The sequence below is a fragment of the Simochromis diagramma genome, unplaced genomic scaffold, assembly GCF_900408965.1.
Source record: "Simochromis diagramma unplaced genomic scaffold, fSimDia1.1 OVJJ01000131.1, whole genome shotgun sequence".
Lineage (NCBI taxonomy): Eukaryota > Metazoa > Chordata > Actinopteri > Cichliformes > Cichlidae > Simochromis > Simochromis diagramma.
In genome coordinates, this window is record NW_024387200.1 from 3,936,076 (window position 1) to 3,956,410 (window position 20,335).

The window sequence follows — 20,335 nt, forward strand, 5'->3', positions numbered from 1 at the left end:
AAAAAAAAAAAAAAAAACGTGTGTGTGTGTGTGTGTGTGTGTGTGTGTGTGTGTGTGTGTGTGTGTGTGTGTGTGTGTGTGTGTGTGTGTGTGTGTGTGTGTGTGTGTGTGTGAAAACCAGTGACTAACTGTGAGTGCCTTCCCATGCATATTGCACTGTCAGACACATGATGGCAGTGCTGTGCCACATCTAGTAGTTTTAAGTAAAGCAAAGTTACTTGACTCTTACAGGTCGTGTCCATAAAAAAAAAAAAAAAATGTAATGACAGGTTATCACCAAGTGCTCTGCATATGTTAAAAAAAAGAAAGGAAAAAAAAGTACTGTACAAGTTGTGTGAAATGAACAGTTCTGAAAAGGGTGAAGGAATATTTGTGCTAGAAGTTCAAATACAAGGAGCAAATTTAGGAAATATCAGGTTAAATGAAATCCTGAGTTGAGAATTCTTATCAGAGAAAATTATTTGTTGCTTGTATGAGTTTTAGTTGCAGAGTCGCACCCAGCATCGTGCTTTTGAAGAAGTTGATTCCAGCGAAAGTTTTCACTACTGCTTTTTTTTTTTTAAGTGAGGATGTGGCTGTGAGCTGTATGCAGGGGTAAGAGAGTGTTTCATATTCGGCCACTCACATGAGGTGTTTTTGTTTTTTTTGTTTGTTTTTTTTTACCTGCTTACATAAAAGCAAACTGGCAAGTTACCAGAAACCTTAAGGAAAAGAATTCCAAAGTTTCCAACCCAGTCACAAGCATTCGTTCAAATGCTTTTCATAGCTAAGCACCTGGTCTAGAATCCAGACACACCTTCTCACTCTGGTGGTTGCTGTATCTTGTCCAGGCACACTTTCACATGCAGACCGGACCCACTCTACTTACCGAAGTAGAAAAAGAAAAGCCTCACTTCATTTTTTTGTTTTTGAATGATGATATAACTTCCCAGTGTCAAGTTCGTGTTAAGGTTTGTTTTTCATTTTCACATTTACCTATTAAAAGTAATTATTAACACAGTTTGACTACAATGTAAAAAAAAAAAAAAAAAAAAGTAAAGAGATGTAAACCTTCTCTGTGGTATTACTCTTTTCCTCCCATCTGGCAGCTCCATCCTCAACATCCTTTGCCCAGTCTATCCACCATCCCTCCTCTCCAGATGTCTTAATCACTGACTCCACAGTCATTGGTTCTAACCATCAATCTCTTTTCAAACAACTCAACCTGAGCTGTTTCTCTGATATACTCATTTCTAATCTTGTCCATTGTGGTCACTCTCAACAAAAGCAAGAATCTTAGCATCTTCAACTATGTAAATTCACATGAGTAAAAACCCTCCTCTTGCAGATAAAAAACAAAACAGTTATCAGTACTGGAGACTGCGTTGCTGATTCAGCTGATAAATGGAAAAAAAACTGAGTCAGTTTGGCTCTGACTCTGTGAGAGGAGGCAGATGAGGATGACATCAGCTGTTTTAATCAGCTGCCACATAAAGAAAAAGGATTACATGCTCAATGTTCTAAAGCAGGGGTGGGGGAACTCAAGGGCTGATGTCCTGCAGGTTTTAGATGTGTCCTTGATCCAACACAGCTCCTCCTCAGCATGTCTCAGTTCTCCAGAGGCCTGGTAATGAACTAATCATTTGATTCAGGTGTGTTGACCCAAGGTGATATCTAAAACCTGCAGGACACAGGCCCTCGAGGCCTAGAGGTCACCCACCCCTCTTCCAAAGTAATATGACAGCTGATGGTTCCTGCAGTAAAATGTTTGTATACATTGCCTTTCTGCTGCTTTCATCCACTTACATGCCAGCTTAGTGATTATTTATTTCCAAATTTTTATTAGAATTATCACGTGTTTAAAGATAAAGAAACTTGTTTAATTTTGGTAACTGCAGCTTGACCCTTACACTCGTGAACATGTCACATAAAAATTGTTTTTCGTGGATCAGTCAAGCTCTGCTGGAGCACCTCTGTTCATTCACAAGAGAGAGAGAGAGAGAGAGACAGTGGAAAACATCTTTCACAGAACATTGTGTTAGAGATCATGATAACAAACCTGTATTCTGCTTTCTGTTCCGTGACAGAGTAAGGCATGCTGCATCATGTGTAGGCGATCTGATATTATCGTACCCCATATCTGTAGTGAACATGAAACCACATTCCAGTACAAAAAAGTTGAGTAGACAAACAATGCAGGAGGATAAGATGTAAATTTTCTGCTCAGTTGAACAGACTGTCTCTGGCCAAAATGCCATCTTTATCTGAAACATTTCTCTGAAATAAGATTCAAGAAAACAAGTTTATCCAAGGATGTAATCTGATTTGTCGGTAAGTGGAAAAGCGGGCATATTATTCCAGTTTATCCTAAAGACACCTCTGTGTGCAGTTGACATGTGATCTACCATGCAAGTCCTGAAATTAGGCCAAGCTAAATGTAGCTTGTGTTTTTCCCATGCTTTAGGTGTTGCCTCTGGCTTTGTTCCCTGCAATTGTGCACAGTCTCGCTACTCATGCACTTAAAAGCGCTATACAAATACAGGCCATTTACCATTTAAATATCCCTAATCTAGCTGGATCTTTTTGGTAATGAGGTTGTCCACACTTAAAGACTTAAACTGGAGCCTGGGAAGCTTTTCCTTATTCGTGTCCAAGAGGTTTTTTTGTTTGTTTCTTTCTTTTTTAGAAGAGCTGAGAAATGTAGCAAGTCATTATTGCATTATTGGCTCAGTGCTAAACTGACAGCTTCACAGCTCCCCGAGTCTTCAGTTGCTCCAAAACACATCAGGTGGGGTAGTAAGAGAAAGAAATGATATTTCTCCCATACTGGCTTCTCATCACTGGATCTGCCACACCTTCCTGAGCCTGGTTCTGCCTGAGCTTTCTTCCTGTTAAAAGGGAGTTTTTCCTTTCCACTGTCGCCAAAGTGCTTGCTCATGGGAGGTTGTCCCATTGTTGGGATTTCTCTGTATTATTCCAGGTCTTTGCCTTACAATAGTAAGTGCCTTGAGGCAACTATTGTTGTGATTTGGCGCTAAGTAAATAAAGTTGAATTGAACTCTTTTCCTCACATATAAAGTCTTAAATAATCAGGTCCCATCATATCTTAAAGACCTTAAGATATCATAATTTCTGCATTTATTCAGGTCTGGATCGGGTAACCCTGAGCCAGGTTATGCTGCTACAGGCTCAGGCTGATGAAGGATGCAGGGACCTGTGGAGCCTGGTTCTGCTGGAGGGCTCTTCCTGTTAAAGTGAAGTTCTTTTCTCTTTAGTAAGACTTTTACTAGTGAAATTAAAGGTCTGTATCCTTGAACTTCAGGCACTGAAGCCTTATAATGCATATACATACCTTTTAGTGAAACAATAGGCCATATACATTTTAAATATAGGACACAGACACATTTTTTAATTACAGTTTGGTCATTTTTAATTGACTATCATAGAATGATAAAAAAAAAAAACACCCACCACTTTAATCACACTCTAGATCTTGTTTTAACATATAGCATAGAAACTGAACATTTAACAGTGTTTCCTGAAAACCCTCTCCTGTCTGATCATTTCCTGATAACATTTAAATTTACAATAATTGATTACACAGCAGTGGAGAGTAGACTTTATCACAGTAGATGTCTTTCTGAAAGCGCTGTAGCTAAGTTTAAGAATATAATCCACCCACTGTTATCATCTTCAATGCCCTGTACCAACATAGAGCAGAGCAGCTATCTGAACGCTACCCCAACAGAGGTCGATCATCTTGTTAATAATTTTACCTCCTCACTACGTACGACTCTGGATACTGTAGCTCCTGTGAAAACTAAGGCCTCAAATCAGAAGTACCTGACTCCGTGGTATAATTCTCAACCGCGTACCCTAAAGCAGATGACTCGTAAGCTGGAGAGGAAATGGCGTGTCACAAATTTAGAGGATCATCATTTAGCCTGGAGAAACAGTGTGCTGCTTTATAAGAAAGCCCTCCGCTGAAAAACTAGTTCATGCATTCATTACTTCCAGGCTGGACTACTGTAATTCATTATTATCAGGATGTCCTAAAAACTCGCTGAAAAGTCTTCAGCTAATCCAAAATGCTGCAGCAAGAGTACTGACAGGGACTAGAAAGAGAGAGCAGATTTCTCCTGTTTTGGCTTCCTGTTAAATCCAGAATTGAATTCAAAATCCTGCTCCTCACATACAAGGTCTTAAATAATCAGGCCCCATCTTATCTTAATGACCTTGTAGTGCCATATCACCCTATTAGAGCACTTCGCTCTCGCTCTGCAGGCCTACTTGTTGTTCCTAGAGTATTTAAAGTAGAATGGGAGGGAGAGCCTTCAGTTTTCAGGCCCCTCTTCTGTGGAACCAGCTTCCAGTTTGGATTCGGGAGACAGACACTATCCCTACTTTTAAGATTAGGCTTAAAACTTTCCTTTTTGCTAAAGCATATAATTAGGGCTGGACCAGGTGACCCTGAATCCTCCCTTAGTTATGCTGCAATAGACGTAGGCTGCCGGGGATTCCCATGATGCATTGAGTTTTTCCTTTCCAGTCACCTTTCTCACTCACTATGTGTTAATAGACCTCTCTGCATTGAATCATATCTGTTATTAATCTCTGTCTCTCTTCCACAGCATGTCTTTATCCTGTCTTCCTTCTCTCACCCCAACCGGTCGCAGCAGATGGCCGCCCCTCCCTGAGCCTGGTTCTGCCGGAGGTTTCTTCCTGTTAAAAGGGAGTTTTTCCTTCCCACTGTCGCCAAAGTGCTTGCTCATAGGGGGTCATATGATTGTTGGGTTTTTCTCTGTATGTATTATTGTGCGATTTACTGTACAATATAAAGCGCCTTGAGGCAACTTTTGTCATGATTTGGCGCTATATAAATAATACTGAATTAAACTGAATATCTCAAAATAAATATTAAACTGTGTCAAACTGTACATGGAGAAGCACAAATGTAAAGTTTACAATTTGCACATGTGTGATTGGATAAATTCAAACTACTGATATGCATCTCACATTATAAAAATGGCTTTAATCTCTAGTCTTTGCCAGGTGAGATTACCTTTAGGAAACTGGCAATTAACGCTGTAAAAATCATTAAATACACACAGCTGCTTCAGGTATAAAATACATATCTTACATATCTTTTGAGCTACAGTGGGATTTATGATTCATGATATTTCCTTCAGAAACTGACAGACACCAAGCAGTATCTGTGTCATCATACAGTCTATATGTGGCATGTTCGAGTGATATGTTTGGCAAAATTTTGACTGACTTATGTCTTTTATTTACAAAAAGTATGTATGTCCATACATCCCATGACCTCCTCTCACCCCCGTGCAATGCACTCTATTGTTTTCCTGCAGCCACTGCATACATTTCATTTATTTTCTCCTGGTACATTTTCACAACAATGGGCCTCCTCAGTTTCATGGTGGGTCCTAGAAGGACAACAAAGAAAAATAGGTTATTTTGATCTCATGATAAAGTTTAGCATTCCGCTGAGCTTAAAGAGATTAAATCACTGCTGAAAAGACTCCACGGAAACACTGTTTGGCAGTCACTCCAGTTACAAAACATTGACCTCGGTTAAAAATGATTAACAGTAAGTTTAAAAAAAAAAAAGCAGAAGCAAATACTTCCTTTAAATGGCAGTGCTACGTGTACTATACTTGTAGGAAAAGGAAAATAAATTTCAGATAGCTGACCTAGTTCTCCTCCGGTGACGGAGAAGTCTTGTTCCACTATAACCCACTTCTGGACTTTCTGGGCATTGGATGTTGATCGGGCATTAACACGCTCAATGCCAGCCTGAATGGCACTGTAAATAGCTGGCTCCTTATTGGCTATAATCTCGGACACCTTGGTTGCTTTTACGCCGTGCTGCTGGCAAAATTCCAAAGCCTCTTGATTCAGCTCATCTGTGGGCTCGCCATTGTCATCCACGACACACTGCAGAAAAAGAAACAGAAGTGGTAACTCTTTTTTTTTTTTTTTTGCTTATTCAGCAACAATGCCTGTATGCAAAAAGAGAGGATCATTTACTTTAAGTGTGAGCAGCATGGAGAGGAACTTGAGCTTGTCTCCAATTAGCATGGCGTTGCTGATGATGGGCAGTTCAGACTTCACTGCATCTTCAATGGGGACAGGAGGGATGTTCTCGCCACCCGCAGTGATGATGAGCTCTGTGCAGGAAAGACAAAAACGCGTCACCTCTTATTAAGTTGGCGTTGTAGGGTTTTAAACAACTAGCAGTGAAAATAGGTAGTTAGTTCCACGCTTGACTTGACTTTTATGCACTCACTACACAAAAAAGTGTGATTAGACAAAAATTCTGAAAAAGCATATTTTGAATTCTGCTGATCATTATGTCCAAATCACTATTTTCATTTATTATACAAACAGATGGGGATTACCTTGAGTAAAATGTCAGTTAATGGTGTAAAAAAGAGAAGAAAGAATTAAAGCTAGAGAAGACAATCATCTTACACCAGCTGTATTAATTCAAACTGTAAGTCTCTAGGCATCACAGGAACTCAGCCGTGAAATGTCCAGGTTCACATTGCCGAAGCTCTAGCTCTGCTGACTCAGTAATTGCAGAGTATTAAACCTACTCTGGTATTAACATCAGCTCAAAAACTGTGTGCCAGGAGCTTCGTGGTGGCCGAGCAGCTCCTGTAGGTTTAATGTGTAGGTGGCCCAGTATTTTTGTCCACAAAGTGTAAGTAAGTTATGTGTTTGCTTGTTTGTTTTTCAAATGTATAATGTACACTTTTCAAAACATAAGATGTTCTTCTAAAGTGTGTGCTATTTTTCCCCCAAAGGAGTTAGATTTTAATGCTGGTAGTGCTCAAATAATCAGATGGTAAATCTGTGACGTGTTTGTGTCAGCTTTCCTCTGAGGTTGTATTATTAGGGTAATACTTCAACCACTGTTAAAGCTAAGGTAGCTTTGACAACTTTATATATGCTCACAGTCGCTTTATTAGGCACACCTTGCTACTACTGGGTTAAACCCATTCCCACATAGCAGACAGGTCTGGCCCGTTTATACGCACGTGTGTGTGTGTGTGTGTGTGTGTGTGTGTGTGTGTGTGTGTGTGTGTGTGTGTGTGTGTGAGTCAGAGTGTGACCCCATAAAGACTTCCCTAAACCTGCTGGTCTGGAAGTCCAGCAGTTCATCTAAACAAAAGGCACTTAGACTAAAACTGACATAGTTACGTTTACCCTTACAATTTTCTCCAGCTAAACAAAAACAAAACTGAAGTAATAGTCTTTGGCGCCAAAGAAAAACGATTACAGGTCACCAGAGAACTTCAATCTATACATCTAAAAACCACAAACCAGGCGAGAAATTTGGGTGTAGTGATGGATGCAGACCTAAACTTAGAAAAACACATTAAGACAATAACAAAGTCAGCTTACTATCACCTCAAGAATATTTCAAGGATAAAAGATCTGATGTCTCAACAGGACCTGGAAAAACTAGTCCATGCATTCATCTTTAGTAGGCTTGATTACTGTAACAGCACCTTTACAGGTCTACCTAAAAAAATCAGTCAGACAACTACAGCTCATTCAGAACTCTGCTGCTCGAGTCCTCACTAAGACCAAAAAAGTGGACCACACCAGTCCAGCTCTGAGGTCTTTACACTGGCTGCCTGTCCGTCAGAGGATAGACTTTAAAGTTCTGATGCTGGTCTATAAAGCTCTGAATGGTTTAGGACCAAAATACATCAGTGACCTCCTGACCCAGTATGAACCTTCCAGATCCCTCGGGTCATCTGGATCCGGTCTTTTATCAGTTCCCAGAGTCAGAACCAGACACGGAGAAGCTGCATTCAGCTTTTATGCTCCTTATATCTGGAACAAACTCCCAGAAAGCCTCAGATCAGCTGAAACACTCAGTTTATTTAAATCCAGGTTGAAGACTCACCTATTCTCAGCTGCATTTGAATAAAGCACGAAATCCACACTTTTAAGCTTAAATTTCAAAACTTACATTAACTACTGATTTTATCTACTGTTCTGATTTGATCTGTTTTGATTTTATATACTGTTTTGTTTGTTTGTTTGTTAATTAGTTAGTCTGTTTGTTTGCTTGTTTTAATCAATTTTAAATCATGCTTTTTATTTCTTTTTGTTTCTAATGTCTCTGTAAAGCACTTTGAATCACCTTGTTGTTGAATTGTGCTATACAAATAAATTTGCCTTGCCTTGCCTTGCCTTACCCTACCATAAAACAAAAAAAAAAGGTACGACCTCTCCCATGCTCCTAGGATGTGGGTGTGAATGCCAGAACACTCTGGAATGCACACAAAGTCTTATAGTGAACAACAGCCTAAGTCATCAAAAGGTCAACATGCAGTATTCTACCATATGCAAACTTATATTATTAAAAGATTATACTGACTACTAAGTACAATTTTCTATTGACAGCATGCCACATCCGGCCCAATTGTGGTTTGGTTTATGTGGCTCAGGCTCATAGAAAACAGGTCTGGCATCAAGCTGGCATTTCTGACTGACTGGTGTCATGGCAGGGTGTATGTCAACCAGAGGTGGGCTAGGTCTGGCAATGATGGCACTATTTATGTTCCTATGTTCCTATTTTAGTTAGAAGATCCACGTGCTATGTTGCAATACTGTACTGCTATGGTAGCCAACGTTTCAAAAGCAGGTTTGACAGGTTTGTGAGTGTACACTTTATCCAAAACCTAGTGACGGTTTACTCATATTTGCCACCAGGTGGCTGTAGAGCAGGTCACCTACTGGTCGGGATGTTAGTGGTTCGATCCCTGGCTCCTCCAGTCTGCATGTCAAGAGTGTGAGTGTGAATGAATGTACTTAGGAAGCACTTAGTTTAGAGAAAGTGTGTGATTGGGCCATGTTGTATAGAGTGCTTTGAGTGATCTGGTAGAATAGAAATAAGAATCAGTCCATTCACTGTCTAAACGGAGGTTTGTCAAGTTACATTTGCACTATTATGTTCTGGCACACAACTTACACATGGCCCACATACCGCAAAGAATGGTGGCCCAGATTTGGTTTGCCAGAGGTAATCCACACTTGGGCCAGCGCAGAACCAACAGTATGTCTACAACTGGCCTTGTGCTGGCCCATGTGTGGGCCACCTCTGGCAAACCAAAGGGCCGTCATTCTTCGCGGTATGTGGGCCATGTGTAAGCACATAGTGTGGGCCAGATCTGGGCCACACCAATTTTGCTATGTAGGTTTTTGCCTTCAGAACTGAACTTTTCTCTCTGAGCAAGGTGCTGGAAACAGGACAGCAGTTTGAAATGATTTATGCTTTGTGACATGGCATGTTTACCCACTGGTTATATCTTAGACTCTTCTTAGTGCTTGAACTAGGAAATAGAAAAGCATTTCTGAACTTGGTTAGAAACAGGTTCAGCTGTTTTGTTGCCAGTGGCAGTCAATAGAAGTGTGATAAGTGTGTCACAACTATAACCTAAATGTGTCTTTTGGTGCATTTTCTCCCAGATTCAGAGCTATAGCTTACCCTTGATCCTTCCTGTGATATACAGAAAGTCTTGTTCATCGTATCTTCCCAGGTCTCCAGTGTGCAGCCAGCCATCCTCATCCAAAGCCTCTGCTGTTTTGTCTGGCATGTTCAGGTAGCCCATGAAGATATTACGACCCCAGAAACAGATCTCTCCATTCCCATCCGCATCTGGATTCACCAGCTTTATCTTACAGCCTATCATCACCTTTCCACAGCTGGAAAGACAAATCAAAAGCCAGTGATGTGACCAGAATCTGCATTAAAACTTTTAATTGAGCACATAGAAATCAGAGCAAAATAACACAAATGTTGCTTAAATATGATCATTTAACATTTTAAGGAGATGGTTGTACTCCTAAAAACAACAATAACTCCTGGCCCTGACACTTTTTTTTTTACATTATTGACTTTTTACAGTAAGAAGCTCCGTAACAAAATTAAATATTTTAATACGTTTGGACAAACATTTTCAAATTGTGTCTGTTTTCTGATGCTTTAGTCTAAATGAACCATCCTCATTTTTATTTAGATGGGAAGTATGAATATATAAAGAGCTGTGGCTGCCTCGTGAAAAAGAGAGATCATCTGCAAACTGCAGAGATATTTGAAATAACACATGGTAATAATAGATAATGGAGTCAAAAAACTAATCATCACACAAATTACTAAAACTAAAAATATCCAAAATATCCAAAAATATGACGGAAAGTGTCACAGAAAGAGCCCAGTTAAGCAGAAGCATCGAGGTTGTGTCATATTTCTTTTTATGTTTTTATTGTTTTACATGTAAACAGGTGTTTCCTCGGGCTTTTAGGACTTATTCTTATGCTTTTAAATATATTTCGCTCTTTCACATACAGTTTTTTATTATTATTATTATTTTAGAGTATTTCTTCCCTCTATTTATGTGTGAACATGAGCACTGTCATACAAACTTCCCCTTCACTATAAAAGAGTTCACTTTACTTCTGCTCTATTTTGAATTTATTAGAAAGCTGGTATTTTATACTCAGGCTGTTTAACCAAATATAAGGTTGTTGTAAGTTCCTGGTAATATGGGGATTACCCTGTAACTAGTTTATCAAAGGTCAATGTCAGCACTGGACAACGTGGGCACTTGTAACATACCTGCTCATCTTTAAAGAAATGTGCCTCTGCAGTCATCCTGAGCTCTACAGAGCTTGAAGTGACTTTCAAGCTCAGCACAAAAACAAACTCCAATAAACCCACTGTTCAGCACCAAGGAGCAGACAAAGTTAAGTTTTTTTTCCCCCTCAGAAGGCAGTAAAAACAAATTCAGAGCTGGAAACTGTGAATCTAGGACTTCAGATGGACTGAAGTGTTGATTCAAAGAAGTTTTGTTGCTGTGATTAAAATAAATAGGCCACTGCTAAGAAGTCTATTTCCTTATTAGATGCTGTCAGGTTTTTGTTTACAGTTATTACGTTGGCTATAATCTATCAGGTATGCTTGATGAAAAACAACCATCTATCACCTTCAACACAATATTTTTTGACCCCTGCTTTAACCACAATCCAACACTTCAGTCACGTTGATGTCTACCTTGTGACGCGGTATTCATCGATGGAGATGGTGTGAGGGCCAGAGCTTTCACTCATGCCATACAGCTCTTTCAAAGGGATGTTCAGGCTCATGAAGTAATCCAGAGTGTCTTTGGTAATCGGTGCAGCTCCAGTGCAGCATATTCTGCAGCGGTCCAAGCCCAAAGCAGCACGCACCTTCTTGAAAACCAGATTATTAGCCAGCATGAAGCCCCACGGCACCTGATTCTGTCTGTAACACACAAAATAAACCAATATTTTATCAAAATGATTGAGGATCTTTTTTGTTTAGGAATAATGAACTTAACGAAACTTTAAATATGATTTTAAATAAGGTTTTTCTAGGTAAAGCTGAGCATCACTGGCCGTAGTGCAAAACGCCTGGCCAGAGTCTTGCATGATTTTTTTTTCACTCTCTTTCTCCTTTTATTTGTTTAACCAACACAAAGAAAATCAAAGTAATTTGAGAACCCACCAGCTTCAGCCTAAGGCACCTTCTTATATGTTGTGCAGACCTGATTGGCCTCACCCTGCTGGGTTATCCTGCAGCCCTGGTTTGAGACTTTCCTCTTCTCTTCATGTTTCTTGCTTTACTTTGTAATTTTATAATTTATTTATTCTGTCCTCTTGTACACTGTGCAAGTTTCTTAATGTTTTTCTTGTTTCTAAAATTATTCTGTAAGTAGTCTGCTCACAGTGTTTGGGGGCTTGTCCGAGTTACTTCAAAACTGCTTTGAGAAAGGCAAATTTACTACAGTTCTCAACACTATGAGATAAACAAATACGTGAAGAACCGATGACATTACCATCACTCACAACTGCACAAATAAATCTTTCTATGCATTATGAATGTTATAAAGTGATGGCCTGGGGATGTTAAACTGTACAAACATGTGATGTGTTCGTCTAACATCCCTGCTGCTGTCTCACCCGTTCATGACACTGTAGTTGTACTGCAGGCCGATGGACTTGGCAAAGCCTGCCACTCTCTTCTTCATTGGGGATGCTTTGGCTCCCACAGCTTTCATCTTCTCCTCGATCTTCTCCCACACACGAGGAACTCCCAGGAAACAAGTTGGGCGAACCTCTTTAAGTGTGTTTACTAAAGAACCCTGGAAAAATGAATGGTCATTACAGTCAAATATATTTAGTTAATGTTTCCTTTTTCATGAGGTAATAGTCATGCTTACTTTAAGGGCATCTGGCTCTGCAAAGTAGACGGTCCCAGCAAAGCCCATGCAGACCCAAATATCAATCATCTGGGCTGCGACGTGGCTGAGCGGCAGGTAACTGACCAGGATCTCCTCACCGCCTTTTGCTTTTAATATGGTACATCCCGCATGGGCAGTCCATGTTATCTGCACATTTAAAAGTGGGGGAAAAGTCACCAGGTATTTTCTTTCGCCAAATATTTGTCTTGAATCTTTAGAGTACTCCTCTCACACATTGATCGAAACAACATTATGAAATTACAGTAGAAGAACTCGCCAGATTATATAAAAGCTCTCTGGTTGAACCACTAGTGCTATGGTTTAACTCTTTGAAGAATTAAAAGCTTGTCCTTACATCCTACAGCCTGCATAAGATATGCTGCAGTAATTCAGCTTGTTGTGCAAATTCAATTTTATTCATGTTTATTAAAGGTGCTAGAACTAAGCTAATGAAGTGAAAACTGGAGCTTCATAATGAACTATTCCTGATGCAAATGAAACATAAAAAATAGAGCTCAAATACTTAAAAAGCAGTAAATTGGTACAAGACTATCTCTCTATCTAAGTTTTTATTATTTCAGTTTGGTATGTTTTCATATGTTATGTGAAGTGTAACATTTTGCTCTCTCTTGCAATGATAAAAAATACCAGATCCAGATTTTGGAAAGTTGTTCACTTCTAACTTGAATCAGGCTCGACTTCAGGCAAAATGTTTATGTAAATCCATCCATGAATTGAATGAATTGTGCTAACAAGCGAAACTAAGTCAGTTATTTTGGCTAATCTCCTTGGAAGAGGTAAACGCTTCTACGTGAAATTTGTGGTTTTTCTGACTTTTGATCATTTAGAACAGGAGTGTCAAACTCAAGGCACACTTTAGGTCGCGGGCCAAACAAGATAAATATTTATTGAACACACTGTTTATGTTTTTTTAAACATAAATATGAATAAAAATAGACAGGAATAATATTCCAGATTAAATAAACTTAAAAAAAAAAAAAACTTTAACTTTAAATATTTTGCTCTTCATAAAAATATATCCTGTCAAAATTATGCAAGTTAGAAATATGAACATGCTGCCAAAACCCCCAGAAAAAATAAATGAAAGCATATACAAGGTTGGGGCCGCATGTAGACGGAGCTGGGCATTGCTTCAGGAATGGAACTAATAAACTGTGCGGGCCATTCAGTGTCGTACTTTCCCTTGAGTCTATCATTACACTGCAGCTCCATCTGAATCTGCACATGTGCAGTTCAGCAAAGTCCGCTGACTTGGTTCAACATTAATTGGCAACAGGGAAAGTGAGGCAAGTTGCACTGGTGCATTTGTGACAACTTCACTTGAAATGTCTTCACCGCATCATACATGCCATGTCCATGAACTGACAGATTTCCTTGCTGAGCTCAAAAACTCTATTGAGAATTTTTATCCCAACTCAGCCAACGGACCTCTGTATGATGAGGATTGTCGGCAAACTCTGAATCTATTTCCCACATAAAAGACTGAAATTGACGGTTCTTTAAACTTTTAGCTCAGAGAAAATTTACGGTTTGCGTTACGGTGATCATTACATGCTCCATTTTTAGGACTTTACCACACAGCCTTTCCTGCTGTATGATGCAGTGATATGCAGTTCTCCCCCTGCATCTTTACTCGCATCCTGCTGACTAGTCCACTTTTTTCACCGCACAACACCGGCGCTCCATCTGTTGTAGGTCCAACAAGTTTGTCCCAGGGCAGTTTCATGTCGGTTACACTTTGACATACGTTTTAAAAAATGTCTTTTCCTGTCATTGTTCCGTGCTATTTAATGTTCAATATTTCCTCTCCACGGCTGAAGATGGCCAGCTGTGCAATGTCCATCATGTCTATACTTTTCTTGTCTATACATGTCTATACATGTCTGTACTTTTCAGCTTATCCTGACGTTTTGTCTCGTAGTGCCGTCTTAAATAAAATTCCTTAATTACAGCCACATTAGCTCCACTAATAAGACACACGGGTTTACCAGCAATGCCAGTGTAACTACCGCCCCTCCCACCTCTGCCCAGCGCAAAGCACAAGGCTCGCATGCGGAGTGAAGCGGAAATAAGTGCGAGAGAGAGAGAGAGAGAGAGAGGGTGAGAGAAAGAAAAAAAAACAACCCATGGCTCGCGATAAGGAGCCGGCTCACGTCGTTCACGTCAAGGATCCGGCTCTAAGAGCCATTTCGTTTGCAACCGACACATCACTAATGCATAACAATAATAATACAGCTATATAAAATGATCTCGCGGGCCAGATATAAATGTACGCCGGGCCGGATGTGGCCCGCGGGCCTTGACTTTGACACATGTGATTTAGAACAAGACAGAAAAAAGCTGCAATCTAAGCCTTAACAATTTGATGGCTACTTAATAAAATTAACAGTATTCAAAGACTTTTCAGTTCAATCTTAAATCTTAAAAGCCAATACCTTTTAGAAGAAGAGAGAGAGAAATCTCTTGTCAGGGCTACTCACATTGTCATGGCTCAACATGACTCCTTTAGGGTTGCCAGTGGTTCCAGAGGTGTAGATGAGGGTGCAGCACTCATTGGGCCGAAGACTGTCAATCACAGCATTCAGCTGCTCATCGGGCACATCCTCTCCCAGCTTCATGAACTCTTCCCACTACAGAAATAAGGAGGTTGAATCAAAACAGTGCATCAATAATAAGTAAATAAATGTTTGCTATGTAGACGTACTGTATACAGGAACGGAGCTTTCTGCTGTAGCTCGCCTTTGTACTGAACAATGGCTCTCAGATGAGGTAGATGATCTTTAACCTGTTAAAAGATACAAAGATAACATGTGAGGACAGAACCTCACTCACAAGTAATACATGTATTACTTTATAAAGAGATGGTGGTGAATTAAGATGAAACTGCCGACCTGCAGGATTTTGTCGAGCTGTTTCTGGTTCTCCACAACCAGGACATTGGCCTCACAGTTGGCAGCCACATACTGACAGGCCTCTGGTGAGTTTGTGGTGTAAATCCCGGCTGCCAGCCCTCTAAGGGACAAACAATTGCTTGAGCTATATATTACCTTGTATGAGTCACTGTCATGTGTTACCAGTTTGGCTACAGCTTGATGGGAAGTGGAAAATAATTATATATTTTGTTTGGTGAACAGAAATGAGTATTTTTTAAACTGTAGATTAAGCAAGAAAAACTAACTAAAGTGAGGGGTGATTACGCCTATCCCAGCTGGCACAGGGCGAGAGGCAGACGGCCTTTCACAATCACACTGATTTTAGAATCAAAAATTAACCTAACCCTGTTCCATGTCTTTAGACTATGGGACACAAATAGAATTCATTGGAGGAATTCTATTTGTGCACTTTTGCAGTTTGTGGCGGTGTCCAAACTGCACAAGTTGAATGTCCCTTAGTACTTCCTGACAGCTTGAAAAAATGCCAAATATTACATCCACGTAATTTTAACTGAGTCTCATGTGGGTGGAGACACAAACAGAGGTTCTGAGATAAGAAAAGACAAAGATAAATGTGCATGTCAGACAGTGTAGAGGTAAAACAGGTCCAAAAGTAGACTAATTTAAAATGTTATCAGATTCAGTTCCTTATAGAGTGATCTTACCCAGCCAAGATGCAGCCGATATCTGAGATGAACCACTCAGCGGAGTTGAATCCCAGAATCCCTACACCATGGTAACGCTCCAGCCCCAACTGATAAAAACAAAGGACAGGTAGATGTTTTTAAAGTGACTTTAATTACACAGCGGAGCAGGCGTATACCTTCGTTACTTCTGCGTCTTGTTTCATTAGCCACTCCACTCACACGGGACACAGATATGGCTGTGAAACATAAAACGTAACACAAGCTGGGCATTTCACACACCCAAGTTTCCAGCACGCTGTTCTCACATCAAGAAGAGTAAGATAAGAAGTGGTGTTTATAAAACCTGGGCCAGGAGTTAAATGATTTATGCAGCCTTCAGTTCAAAAAGTATTGTTCAGTTACATAAACACAGCTTTCTAATTAAAAACAACCAAAAAACAAAACAAAAACCGAGTCGATGTTTGTTTAAATCATAATTCTAACAATCATTTGGTTACTTTGTTTCCAATTCAGAGCATTTGATGACTTAAAAGTTCTAAGTTTGCGCTTTAAAGGAGCACAAGTGTCAAATCCTCTAAGCGCCTGGGTTTGAGGTTAATGCAGGAGGCAACAAAGACCTTTTAAGGCCAAAGAGCAAGAATGGGTGCAGGAAAGGTCTAAGGGAGAGTCCCTGGGAGTGATCCCCAGCATCTGCTGATCTCTTGGTTAAAAATGACAACTCTGGCAACTTGGTTTACAACTAACTTTGTGAATGAATGACAACAGCATACGTTAAAATGAATGACTGCAGTGTATGCTAAATAAATGCTTAAATTATTTAATTATTTCACAATCCAACAAATCCAACTTTACTCTATGAAATAATGTTTAAGGCAAATTAATAACATTCTAAAGATCTACGACTGCCAAATAGCTTCTTTGCATTATATATGAAGTTCACTGAAGTGTAATTGTTGTTCAACAGATGCAGGACAATTTGCAAAACAAGCAAACAAACCTTGAGAAAACTTTTCGCAGCTGCACGACACTGCTCGTAGTATTGGTTCCAGGTTAGAGTCATCCACTGGCCATCTTTTTTGGAAACCAAAGCTGGATGATTCCCATACTTCTCGACTGTCTCCAGGAACATCTGATGGACGGTGATGGGAGCCTCTGAGCCTGGCCCTGATTCCTCCATTCTCAGCCTCACTGCCTGCTCTCTGCCGGTGCTCCATAACTGGTCAGCTGGGGCTAGATTTGTTGCCAAATGGGCCGTCGACAGGGGAACTGCCTTGGGCTCTTCTGTATTGCGAGAACAAGGGCAGCTGCATATACTCTCCATGAATCACAAGTCAAAAGACACAGCTAGTCAGGTGTATCACAGGACTGCAGATATCTCTGTGCTGTTACCCTAGGTGAGTTACTTTAATGTGCAGTGTGCAGTGAAGCCTCCTCTGTTATCTGAGCTGAAACAGGAAGTTCCACATTACAAATGCTTACCTCCCAAACAGGTTCAGCCAGAAGAAGTCATGTCATTTTAGTTACAGGACTGAATGAGCACACAGACAACATACTAAATTCTGCCATCCAGTAAAAATTCTCGAGTGTTTTAAAAGGCATGTTCAAGACGATCTTTAGCACTTGATGCCCCAGTAATCCTGTATGCTTCAGCATTCCTAAGAAATTTTAAAGCCTTGCAGCCATCTGTCTTTATGAGAGAAGTGATTTCTTTTAAGTGTTATTGTCTTTTTTGTTTTCATATTTCCCGAAAATTTCTTTTCCTTCCAGCTTGCGGTCATTTTATGTCTGAAAATATCTAAAATGATATTTATTTTCTTGTTTCCCCACAGAGTAGGTTATATCTAGCCTTAAATGCCTTTGTGTTTTGACATTTAAAGTGACGAAGTTTATTCATTAGCTTTTTTACAGTTTGCAAATGTTTTTACGTAGTCAGTCTTCTTATTGAAAATAATTACTTAAATCAACCTAAAACAAGATAATAAACAGAATTTGTTGAAAAGAAGTGGGTGTCTTTCACTCTAGCTTCTTATGTGAAAACTTTGTGGTTTACACTCAAGGACAGACAATTTTCTTTTAGTTTGGAGGCATTTTCTCATACCGTTACCATCGCCATTTCACCCTTACCTGTGGAAAATCCTTCAGTAGCTCCCTTCTGCTCAGACGACATGGGAGGCTGGGTCAGTAACTCAGTGTTACTGGGTGGATGGATCTTTGGAGGCAGTGTTGCACTGAAGTCGCCCGTCTTGGCTTTCCCATTGAGTATGACAGATGTGTGGGTCTTTATATCTGTGGCATCTGACTCAGTTTGAGCAGGAATGCTGGAGCAGACATTGAGATGACACGAATGAGAACTGATGATAATCGTAAAATCTAATTTTTAGATAGTTTGAAAAGAAGTGGTCCTATATTATCTATTTGACCTGCCCAGGGACTCATCTCTCTTTACATACCTTTCCATGTTACCATCCATAACTGCAGGGCTATTGCTCTTCATAAATTAATTTTCTTTGAGCTTATGTCTGCTAGAAACAGAGAAGATGAAATTAGCATGAAAACCCTCCAGAAACCCTCCACCGAGGACTCTCCAAGCAGTTAAGATTATGAAACAGCATCACTCCACTCATTTATATGTGACTGACATTCACCAAAGTCAGTGCAACAGGTCACAGCCAATGACCGCATGTGCTGCCAATCACACACGCAGCAGCAGTGCATGTTGAAACTACTAGTATTGCGGCAAGAAGCATTGCTAAATCCACGTAGACTTACTTTGCCTCCAAGCAGCACCTTTCACCCAGATAATCGTGAAAGTGCTGCCATTACCAGTTAACATACTGAATAACAATCATGTCAGACTTAAAATAACTCTTCCTTGGCCTGTGCTCTACACAGTGAATGAATGCCCTCTAATGTGAATATTTAGCAACAGCAGAAACAATTGAAACGTTTTCTGCGGATATTTTCCTCCAAGTTCAATTAACTGCACCAATAAAAACAATCAGTCTTTTTGCAGGGATGTAACAACAATAAATCTGATAATCAATGTTGCACCAGATGGCTAACAAATGCTGACTTTGTATTAAAGATTGAAATCTGTCAAGATAAGCAGGATCTCAGTCCAACCTCAAAATTTCAAGATTGCCCTTGACAAGATTTCTCTGGACCAAAGTTCATAAACTTACAAAATTGCAGTTTGGCAACATTAAGTAGCAGAGGAAAAATCTTTGCTCCAGATTATGTAAAAACTTTATAAACTGACCTGTGATGCAAACAAATTCATTTTAGCCTCACTGGTGACTTAGTTCTCACATTACACAGAAAAACACCTTAACGATTGAAAATGCATTGGAAAATCTAAAAACAGCAGCAGTGAGAGATGTTAACTCTCTGTGGATGTGCCTGCTCACATCTATTCCTACGTTTCAGTCATATGTTTGATTTAACACATTCACTATGCATCTCCAGAGCCGTGTTTAACCTGCAGTGTACATACCCAGTGAGGAAAAATAGAAAAAACAGCACAAACAAGTCTGAATTTCTATGAGTAAAAATAAATCTTTATGCACATCCTGCAGTCTAAATAGCAGTTTATTCTTTTCTCACTTAACACATTCAAAAGACAGAAATGTCTGCTGTAGAAATGATATCCTACCTTCTCTGCTGACAGACCCAAGTGGCATCAACTTCAAGGCTGCAGTCAGGTGTGAGACAAAATTGCATCAACCTTTGCTCAATGCAGGTTCACAGATGTTGCCCCCTGGGGTAAATATCAACGCACAGGGGATTTTGATAAGATTGATGTGTTCCTTGGTCTCACGAGACTTGCACAATCCTCTCAACACCTCCTGCAGAGGTTGTGTCAACCAGATAGAGCTGTGCAAGGAGAACTGGCTAAAAAAAAGTTTTGATTTGCACTAAAAAGAAGTGAGTTTAATCCAGTGGGTTTCAGATCTGCTTGTAGCTTTGTTTGGAGTTTCTAACAGCTATAGGCACTGGTTATATTCAGTTGCAGGATTATGTGTCAAGCATCCAATAAGATAACAAAGCTTTGATGGGTGGGGGTATTATTAAAGTGTTTATTGTCTCAGTTAAACTTGTGATGGTGGTTATTATCACATGAAGGATGAGGCCGGTCATAGAAATAAATGATAAAACTAGATGATATCTCTCTGGGTTTATGAGGCGATACTTTGACCTAGCAAAAAACAACAACAACAAAGTTTTCAGCATAAGGACAACTTGTGCAAATCTGGCTTCGCCCACCCGACTTTATTGGCACATCAAGAAAAAGGAGATGTCAGCAATAAAAAAGGATGCATTCCTTTAAAAAAAATCTCTTTAGTTCTTTTCTGAGATATAAAAAGAAATCAATAAGAAACGATAATGGAAAAGAAATATTTAATCATTAACAGAGTCCTCTTTTAACCATCTTCTATCCTCCCTGCGCCATTAA

At 39.8% G+C, this 20,335-nt stretch overlaps 1 protein-coding gene across 2 annotated transcripts; it reads right to left on the reverse strand.

The window, feature by feature from the left end:
- Nucleotides 1-4,991: 4,991 nt before the first annotated feature.
- On the reverse strand, nucleotides 4,992-19,679 carry LOC120745665 (long-chain-fatty-acid--CoA ligase ACSBG2-like). Of its 2 annotated transcripts, XM_040050719.1 has the most exons (15): nucleotides 19,535-19,679; nucleotides 18,333-18,404; nucleotides 18,007-18,200; nucleotides 16,880-17,163; nucleotides 15,901-15,989; nucleotides 15,194-15,314; nucleotides 15,007-15,087; nucleotides 14,783-14,932; nucleotides 12,261-12,428; nucleotides 12,001-12,182; nucleotides 11,072-11,302; nucleotides 9,506-9,723; nucleotides 6,028-6,167; nucleotides 5,691-5,934; nucleotides 4,992-5,423 (listed from the first exon to the last, which is right to left on the reverse strand). In XM_040050719.1, exons 2-15 carry the CDS (start codon nucleotides 18,374-18,376, stop codon nucleotides 5,332-5,334), a joined length of 2,238 nt encoding a protein of 745 aa, XP_039906653.1. In that variant the 5' UTR covers nucleotides 18,377-18,404; nucleotides 19,535-19,679; the 3' UTR covers nucleotides 4,992-5,331. The 2 variants fall into 2 exon arrangements, with proteins under 2 accessions (XP_039906653.1, XP_039906652.1); XM_040050718.1 differs by lacking the exon at nucleotides 19,535-19,679 and having other exon boundaries at nucleotides 18,333-18,486.
- Nucleotides 19,680-20,335: the final 656 nt, after the last annotated feature.